At 34.7% G+C, this 10,134-nt stretch overlaps 1 protein-coding gene across 1 annotated transcript in view; it reads left to right on the top strand.

Annotated features, from left to right (window-relative positions):
- HMMR (hyaluronan mediated motility receptor) overlaps window positions 1-9,817 on the top strand; it is a 36,025-nt gene extending 26,208 nt beyond the window's left edge. Inside the window, exons 6-15 of the mRNA XM_013004920.2 lie at window positions 644-718; window positions 837-1,015; window positions 1,904-2,052; window positions 4,053-4,267; window positions 5,351-5,494; window positions 6,251-6,397; window positions 6,489-6,588; window positions 7,153-7,329; window positions 8,125-8,287; window positions 9,013-9,817. Coding sequence (XP_012860374.1) covers window positions 644-718; window positions 837-1,015; window positions 1,904-2,052; window positions 4,053-4,267; window positions 5,351-5,494; window positions 6,251-6,397; window positions 6,489-6,588; window positions 7,153-7,329; window positions 8,125-8,287; window positions 9,013-9,032 — 1,369 coding nt within the window. The 3' untranslated portion in view covers window positions 9,033-9,817. The remainder of the gene's footprint in view (window positions 1-643; window positions 719-836; window positions 1,016-1,903; window positions 2,053-4,052; window positions 4,268-5,350; window positions 5,495-6,250; window positions 6,398-6,488; window positions 6,589-7,152; window positions 7,330-8,124; window positions 8,288-9,012) is intronic.
- Window positions 9,818-10,134: the final 317 nt, after the last annotated feature.

The raw sequence follows: 10,134 nt of genomic DNA, 5'->3' as shown, positions 1-10,134 counted from the left end.
CCCCAATCTGCACTCCTCCTCATTCACAATGATTTGATTTTTTGATCTTTGATGCCTGATACCTGATCCCTTAGACACCTCGTGGTCACACAGGCTGGTGTGCTTCTTCCATGTGGCTTTGTTGCTTCTGAGCTAGATGGCCGCTTGTTTACCTTCAAGCATTTTAGATCCCAGATGCTATCTGCTTCTTCTGTGCCATGTTTTATGATGTGTTGTGAATACGAAGATGAAGTCTATGAGTGGCCTTTATTTTCCAAGAGACCGTTACCTACTGGAGGAGATGAACACATAAACTAATAAATAAAATGTGGTTTAGAACACAGACTTTAACTCTCAGGCAAAATTCTATTTTGTATCCATTATGGGAAAAAACTAGGAAGTTATGAAAGAGATTATTATGCTTACAGGATTCAAGATGATGCTCACCATCACTGTCCTTGTAACAAAATATGTTTAACAGGATTTTTCATGTGTCTCCTTTTCACATGGAAATCATGTAAGGCTTTACAAATAGAATGGTGAAAAGTTTAGACTCTACAGCCAGTCTGCCTGGTACAACAGGGTCTTTTATATAGTAAGCACTATTTGTGATTAAATAAACTAGTATAATATGTACATTTTTGTGTTTTGTTTTTATTTTTAGTGTTTCTATAGAGAGAGACAAGATTGATGAAAAATCTGAAACAGTGAAACTCTTAGAATACATTGAAGAAATCAGGTACTGTAATAGTTTTAAGTTGGACTTTATTTTGTTGAGTAATGAATGTACTACTTTGACCAATACTGATTAATTTTCTACACAGCTGCATTATTCGTAATGATTTGTTTTAATGTAGTTGTGCATCAGAACAAGTGGAGAAGTACAAGGTAGATATTGCCCAGTTAGAACAAGATTTAAAAGAGAAGAATCATGAAATTCTAAGCCTTAAGCAGTCTCTTGAAGAAAATGCTGACAGGATGACTAAACAAGTAGAAGATCTGAATGCCAGATGTCAGCTCCTGGACAAAGAAAAAGGTATTACAATAGTCTCCTTTTCTTGTCGTTAAATAAGTATTCGATTTTAAAAAAAAACATCTTCTACGATGTTAAAACACATTTTTAATAATTATCCTAACAAAAAATGCTGTTCCCTTTGTGAGAGTTTTTGACTATATGCTTCTCTGTTTATGTGAATATATAGCTTGTCTTGGTGGAAATTTATACAATTTTGCAGTTCTCAGCTTCTGGGTAACCAATTGTAATTGTTAGATACTTGGAACAGGTTTTTCTTAGATTTTAGAGCCTGCCAAACTTGTTAAATTTTTTTTTTCCAAATCCCCATTCTATAACTGTAACTCAGTGTAACTCAGTGAGATTCTGAGCTACGTTCCTTTCATTCTCTCTTAATGAGTATAAAAACCAAACACCTGAAAAGGATGAGACAGAACCTACAGCAAAGCAGCAGTCAGGAAACTAGTGATGGCAGAAACGGTACTGATGAAACTGCAGTCTCAGGAGCGCAGCTCACACGGTTCGGATCGTTCACCGTTAACACTTTACGTGTGTGTGGACATACAAGAGTTTCTAGACTTAGCCCTTCACCAAACGGTTTTTATCAAGACATCCTCTTGTTGGTTCTTCTTTGTTTATATATTAAATGGCAATTTAAAAGATTCTTTAACTCGTCCCACTTTGGTTAAATTAATAACTTTTCACTTAGTGATGTTGGTTGATTCAATTTTTAATGCAAATTTGTTCTTCAATATTCATTATATATACAAATTTTAGAGTTAGTGCCACCCCCACTCCCAAACATTTGATAATATGCTGAAAGCAAGGTAATGGAGCATTATAAGGTTCTGGGTTTCTCATAGTTGATAATAGTATCAAGTCACAGTACTTTTAATGTTTTCCCTTTTATAGAAGATCTTGTCATCAGGGATTGTGAACAAATTGAAATTCTAAATGCTGAGATACAAAACCTAAAAGAGAAGCTTATCATTGAAAAACAAGAACATGAAAAGCTACAACAAAACAAATTGCAAACTGATTCACTTCTGCAACAAGAGAAGGTAGTTTAATACAAAAAAAACACAAAACTGTACCTCTTCTGTGTCAAAAATTTCTCTACATATAGCCCCAAACCTGAGTTGAATGATTTCAAGACTCATTCTTGTGATAGAGTAGTAGAGTAGTATATAGAAACCGGGGGTGGCGGTGGGGTGAGGACTCACTGCCGTGAAGTCTGTTTTGCCTTATTAGTAATTGTATTGTAGAAGAGTGTCCGATGATACAAGAAGCAAAGCAGTTTTTTTTTCATCATAAGCTGTTATTTATTTATTTATTTTTCTTTTTAAAATCATTTTACTGGGGGCTCATACAACTCTTATCACAATCCATCCATACATCCATTGTGTCAAGCACATTTGTACATTTGTTGCCATCATCATTCTCAAAACATTTGCTTTCTACTTGAGCCCTTGGTATCAGCTCCTCATTTTTTCCCCTCCCTCCTTCCTTGCCCCCCTCCCTCACGAACCCTTGATAATTTTTTAAAAATTATTTTATTGAGGGCTCATACATTTCTTATCAGTCCATACATACATCCATTGAGTCAAGCACCTATGTACACCTGTTGCCCTCATCAATCTCAAAACATTTGCCCTCTACTTTAGCCCTCAATATCGTTTGCTCGTTTTCCCTCTCCCTCCCCCCTCCCTGCTGAACCCTTCACAATTCATAAATTATTATAGATTTGTCATAAGTTACACTGTCCGACGTCTCCCTCCACACTTTTCTCTGGTGTCCATTCCCCAGGGAGGAGGCTATACTTAGATTCTTGTAATTGGTTCCCCCCTTCTACCCCACATTCCCTTCACCCTCCAGGCCTCACCCCTCTCACCGCTGGTCCTGAAGAAGTCATCTACCCTGGGTTCCCTGTGTTTCCAGTTGCTATCTGTACCAATGTACATCCTCTGGTCTAGCCAGATTTGCAAGGCAGAATTGGGATCATGATATTGGGGGGGAGGAAGCATTAAAGAACTATAGGAAAGTTATATATGTTTCATCATTGCTACCCTGCACCCTGATTAGCTCGTCTCCTCCTCAAAACCCCTCAGCAGGGGGGTGGCAAAACAGATTTTTAAAATCAAAATTATATAAAGAATATTTTACAAAGAACCAAGAAGAAAAATAAGTCCACTAAAATAAACGAGCTTAGGGGCATGGATTAAAAATAGGGAAGTCTTAGAGGTTAGCATCTAGACAGTAGTGTATATACAGGAATAGGAATTGAGGAAATGGAAATAACTGTTTCACTTATGAGTAGTATAAATTAAAACACTTGATAACATAACACGCCAGTGAGAGTTGGGCAAACAAGTACTTTCAAGCACTGATGTGAAGTATATTGTTGGGCATACTTCAACAATTTAAAAGAATGTAATGGATCTACACAGATGTCAGTACCTATTTTTATAAATTTTTACAAGTAACTTTTACATACAAAAAGAAATAGCATCTATATCCTTCTTCCCCCTACTCTGCAAAAATATGTATATTTATAAAATATTGAAAGAACCAAAATGTGTGGTGTGTACTACCTAGTGCGTGGTCTCTGAAATGGAAGAACTGGTTTAAGTAAGGAGTACTCAAAAATAATTTTCAATTTATTTGTAATGCTTTTAAAAAAACCTGGTAATTTGTATGTTATATGACCTAGAAATGTTTGTTTACAGCATTGTTATTACAGAATAATTTTTAGATACTATTTTGTGAGAAAAGTACATAACAATCTGTTGTAAAACAGATATAAAGTATAATTTTAATTTTATAAGAAGTTTCTTCCCAGAGCAAAGACTAGAATGATATTTATCAGTGTTAATTGTAAGATATAATTCATGAAAAAGTGAGGCTTTTAATCTTGGGTTTTTTTATATAATTCATATATCATACAGTTCAATAGTTCAGTCTAATCTAGTGTTCATGCTTCATTATCTACTCCTTTTTGTTTCTCAGTTAAAGTTCAAAATGCCCTTTAAAATTATTTTGATGGCTGTCTGTTTGGATATAGGAATTATCTTCAAGTCTTCAACAGAAACTATGTTCTTTTCAAGAGGAAATGATTAAAGAAAGACATTTCTTTGAGGAAGAGTTAAAGCAAGCACTGGGGGAGTTAGATAAATTGCAGCAAAAGGAGGAACATGCGGAAAGACTAGTAAAGCAACTGGAAGAGGACACAAAGTCGAAGGCCGAAGAACTAAAATGCCTACAAGAGAAGATGCAAGGGTTCGTATCAGCAAGATTTGTGTTATATGGTTTAAAATGTTATAAATTCTGTTGAAATATAAGTTTCCCAGAAAGTATTTTCCAGTATGTTCTCTCTGAATTTTTAGATCACTTATGGGAGTGGGTTAGGTTGGAATGACTTTCAATTTAGGAATAAACAGAGATAAAGTAAATGCCAGGATTTGAGACAAACAAGTAGGAAAGCCAAAATTATTATCCATGCCCTTTCTCTTAAGGCCAGAGATAGCATGATAATGAATTAAAAAAACATGCAAAACCAAAGATCCCAGTGAGTTTAGCCATTCATTGCTTCCATGTTTGTGTCCTTCTGTGTGTCAATTCACAGTGTGTACCTTGTGCCCTTAGATCTCATTCCTCTAAAGTGGGTGAGAAACCTATTTTTCAGCCAAAGTCTTATCTGGATATTTATAACATCATTATCTGGCCACTGATCAAAGGTTTAATTAACTCGCCCCAGATATGTTGGCTGCAGTCCTACATACTCAGAGCTATCACCTGCATTTTATAATGACTTATCTAAGACAACTCTTGATCTTCTTTCCACTTTTCCCTCTCTTTTTCACTTCTTTTGCTTTCTTTTTTTTTAAATATATGCCAATAATATCCTCACTTTCCCACTTTTTTGTTCTGTAAATCTTAGAGTCATTCCTGATCATTTTTCCTTCCTTAAGGCTCCTTCTCCCACCTCTGTAGCACTTACCAGGAATTTAATATACTATTAGCTATTTTTATGTAGACTGATGGAAGTATTTCCTTATCTTCATCACAAGACCATAAACTCTGGACAATAAGTGCAGAAATTGTCTTTTTTAAGAATCATTTTCATGTTTGGAAAGCTGGTTTTTACATTTGCATGCTCCTTGGAGTTTTTTAGTTTAGATTTTTTTTTTTTAATGAACAGTAAATATATGGTATTTAAGCTCATCAGTACTGACCTTGGCACACCAAATTCTTATCTGTAATAAATAATAAACTTATAATGAGGATATACATACTTCAACTAAAAGTGGATAAACTTAAAACTGTATTTAGAAAGCCACTTTGATTTTTTTTCCCAATTAGCTATAAAGCATTAACTAGTGAGATAGAGGACCTTAAGCTGAAGAACTCATCACTACAGGAAAAAGTAGCCAAGGCTGAAAAATGTACAGAGGAAGCTCAACATCAGATCTTGGCAACTGAGAACAGAAATCAAGAATATGCAAGGTTTGTAGATGAAATAAAGCAAAATCACACTTGTAGACTGAGAACCAGTACTACAATTTATATAAAGAACAGAAATTTTACTTTTTAACAGCTGTACAGAATAAAATTACAGGCCTGTGGATTCCTTCCTTGTATGAAGCCCTAGGCATTGTCTTTGCCTTGTAAAAGATCCTCACACTGGGACTGTTAAAACTGGGAAATGATTAGCTTAGAACCCATGCTGCTCAAATATGACCTGATTAACATAGCAAAGCAACCACTACTTCCAAACTGAATCTTTACAGGTTTCAAAAACCAAAGTCACTGGTTTCTGACTGAAAACATTATGGGAGCAAGAAATCTCATTTCCCCAGCAGGAGTCCTCAAACTTTTAAAACGGGGCCAGTTCACTGACCCTCAGACTGTTGGAGGGCCGGACTATAGCTTTAAAAAAAACTATGAACAAATTCCTGTGCACACTGCACGTATTTTGAAGTAAAAAAACAAACAGGACAAAAACACCCAGCGGGCCGCATGTGGCCCAAGGGCCGTAGTTTGAGGACCCCTGTGAGTGGCTGGTAGATTAGAACCTCTGACCTTTCAGTTAGTAGCCTAAGGCCTGACACGCAGTACCACCAGCTTGCTACAAGTTTAAGGGACAGAATTTCAAAGCACATTTATGGAGAATATAAATCCATTAACAGGAAAAAAAGGGGGGCAGGGAACACAAGTAACTGAAATGATTATAACTGTTTAATGGACTCTTTCAAACCCAAGGATGCTTCTAGATCTGCAGACCAAATCAGCACGCAAAGAAGCAGAAATCAAAGAAATGACTGTTACGTCTCTTAAAAAAATAACTGATTTGCAGAACCAACTCAAGAAACAAGATGAAGATTTTAAAAAACAAATGGAAGAAGCAAGGTATTCTAGATTTATCACCTGAGTGGAATAATAGCAATTATTTTTTCTAAAATTACATTTCCTAATAGTTCATTTTAATTTTTCCAAACAGAAAAGCTGAAAATGAAAATACAATGGTAGAGCTAACTGAGGAAATTAATAAATGGCGTCTCCTTTATGAAGAATTATATAATAAGACAAAACCTTTTCAGGTTTGTAAATGAAAATCTAGTGGTGGTTGCTTTAGGAACTCATTGTGTTCCATTACGGTCACAACAATGACCTGGTTTTTCTAGAGGATTGTTCTACAGGTCATTTATAATTCAATCTAATGTCATTAAAGGAGCCGATATATAATATTAAATTATTATTAATAATAAATCTCAATGTAGCCTTTATAGATTAATAAAAATCTTCTAATGAGGGATTTAAAGTTAATAGCTTAGAAAACGCTCCCAATACGAACTTTCCTAATATAAATTAATGTATATTTGCACATATGTTGGATCTTTCTTAGTGTTTCTCAGATTAACACGCTGATCTTTTCAAAGAAAAACTATATAATGGTAATTGGGGCACTAGAAGCACAGCATTCAGTTATAATGTACACCTAGCTGATACAGAGTAGGCTAGTTGACAGACTTTCTTTTCCATCCTTATGAATATTTTGTTTGGTTTGGTTTGTTTTTTTTTTGCATAGCTCCTTTATGGCTTATGTGAAAGAAGAAAGATTTAAGAGCTTTAAGTCTTAACCTTGTGAAAAAAATCTTTTTCAGCTGCAACTGGATGCCTTTGAAGCAGAGAGACAGGCTTTGTTGAATGAGCATGGTGCAGCTCAGGACCAGCTGAATAAACTAAGTGATTCCTATGCTAAATTACTGGGTCATCAGAATCTAAAGCAAAAAATCAAGCATGTTGTGAAATTAAAAGATGAAAATAGCCAGCTAAAATCGGTTTGTTAAAGAAAATTTACCTTCATTAATACTTGGTCAGGGAATATATTCTAATTATAATGCATCACAGTACAACAAAGATCTTTGGTATTAGAAAAAACTAACAGTTTTTAGAGGAGAATTCATCTCAGAATTGTGAATTTATTTTATCATGTTGACCAGGTGGCTGAATAGTGGTCTCAGGTTTTTGGACTACTTTTTAGTATATTGAAAATTACAGTTTAATTAGAAAACGTCATAAGGCATTATACATCTAATTCTATTTGCAAAGTAACAAAGATGTCGAAATAGTTATCATAACAATAGTGTTCAACAGTAGCTGTGTACTTTGAGTTCACTTTTATCAGAAACAGATTTACATCTTGAGTGGAACCCGCTAACACCAAGCCAGCTGTCATCGAATTGATTATGACTCGTAGTGACCCTATGATGCAGATACAACTGCCCTGTAGGTTCCCAAGTCTGGAAATCTCTACAGAAGCACGCTGCCATCTCTTTTTCCCAGGGAGCGGCTGGTAGATTTGAACCGCCAACTTTTGTTTGGCAGCATAGTGCTTTAACCACTGCAGCTCCAGAGCTCCATGGCAGATGAGAAGCTAACTGTAAATGACTCATCATTTTTAACACAGCTTTAAAGTTATTTTGAAATTCGTCATATTAAAGCTTGGATATATATAGTACTGGCTCTTGTATTCTGTTTGATGCATATGCAACTTCGGAATCTGTCAATAACAGTGACTGCACATATCACCAGCATGGTAATAATTATTTACTGTACACCTTTTCCTTGCATAGGAAGTGTCTAAGCTTCGCTCCCAGCTTGCTAAGAAAAAACAAAGTGAGACAAGACTGCAGGAGGAATTGAATAAAGTTCTGGGTATCAAGCACTTTGATCCTTCAAAGGCTTTTCATCACGAAAGTAAAGAAAATGTAGCCCTTAAAACCCCATTAAAGGAAGGTAAGGTGTGAATAAATGTATGGAAGTCTATTTATTCTCCCTTTAGTTTTGCTTTCATAGCACTTAGCAAGTCGTCCCTCTTTTTTTAATGCTCTGTGAAAAACGTGACCACTTCTGCAGTGAAAGAACTCTGATGAGATGAGATTCTTGTGTGCACGCCTATTTCTTTCTCCCTGCCTTTCCCAAGGTCCCGACCCTGCTTGTTCTTTAAGCTTCTTTCAAGTTACAGCTCCCTGCCCTGACCTTTTTTATTCTTAATATATTAGTCAAAATTAGTGTCTTTTTTACATTAGCTTAAATTCCTGGTAGATCCTTAATCATTTTCTAATGTGTAGGTTTGGGGAAGGAAATTGTCTCTTTCTTAACGTATTTTTATTAATCAGAAGTAGGTAGAATAGTTAATGAGTAAAATTTTGCTGCAGAACACAAACATCACTTCATCTTTGTGAAAGCAGTCAGGAAATCAGTTTTAAGTATATAAAGATCATTAAATTCATTTCAATTTAAAATATTGATACTGGAGGAGGGAGGGTGAAAAGGAGGAGCAGATATCTGATATAAAAAGGGGCTAAAGTAGAAAAAATGTTTTGGAACTGATGATGGCAACATATGTACAAATATGTCTGATACAATTGATGTGTGAATTCTTAAAAGCTTAAGAGCCCCCAATAAAATGAATGATAATAAATAAATAAAATATTGATACTTCTTTTTGATAATTCTAGGTAATACGAACTGCTACTGAAGTCCAAGAATCATGCATGTAAACAAGTGAAAATCCTGTTGAAGATTATTTTATTCTATTTTTATTGTTATTATGATGTTTACTATATGTTTTTTTATACTGTTGTATATAATTTTAACTGCCCATCGTTTAGTATGGGAAAAGAGATTCAACATTTTTTATCAATATTCCTTCTGACATTTTATTTTCTATTGTGACTGCCTCCTTGATGCTCATATTTATTAATTCATCTTAAACTTTCTAACTGAACTTCTAGCTTATAATTCACCCCATCAAATCAACTTCATTTAAAATACACTATCATTATCTTCCTTATACCTCAAATGGTTTCAAGATTCTAATCTCCTAGGTTTTTTAGATTGATTCTGGAAGCTTCCTTTGAACCTACCTTTTTAGTTCAGCTAAAGAACCTTGCCTTAATCTTAGATCTACTTTGACTCCTAATAATTATCATTCTGTCCTAAAAGTCATCTACTTGCTCAGTCAAGTAAGAAATAAGGACAAGTTTAACTCTACATTCATCTCTTTTTCTTATAAAAATCATGGAGATTGTTTAATAATATATTGAAGTTCACTAGGCCCCACCACAAATTAACTAAATTAAATTCTCGAATTTGGCCTATAAAAGTTTAACTTAACAAACTGCAGTTAATTCTTGGATAACGCTAGTAGCCGAGAAATTCTGATTGTAACTTCTTTGGAGAGATTTTTTCCTGTTACTTTTTCATCTGCTTACTGGGTGTTTGGTTAGTATTTGTATAGTATGAAATAAAGCACACAGTAAGCCATTGAACCAATTCTTCACCTTGTGCTTTATGTTTTCATTTTGTGTTTAAGATGTACTTATTGTCCATGGGTTCTCCACCATCTCTAATCCCAGAATAACAACTGATAGCATAAAGAATGTGATAGTTCTCCTTTGAAATATCTGGTTTGCACAGCTGGTTAGAATATTTATAAGCCATCTTATTTTACAAGGTTTCTCTATTCATGGCCTAGCAAACACCATCACAATTACAATAGATTATTATTTTTAATTAAATTTTAATATATGGTTGAATTTTAAGATGTGAGCATTCAAGTTCAGCAGAAATGTAAAAAT

Source organism: Echinops telfairi, unplaced genomic scaffold (genome assembly GCF_000313985.2).
Source record: "Echinops telfairi isolate 266 unplaced genomic scaffold, ASM31398v2 ScPeMD7_7469;HRSCAF=8507_0, whole genome shotgun sequence".
Lineage (NCBI taxonomy): Eukaryota > Metazoa > Chordata > Mammalia > Afrosoricida > Tenrecidae > Echinops > Echinops telfairi.
This window is presented reverse-complemented; position numbering and strand designations above follow the sequence as displayed.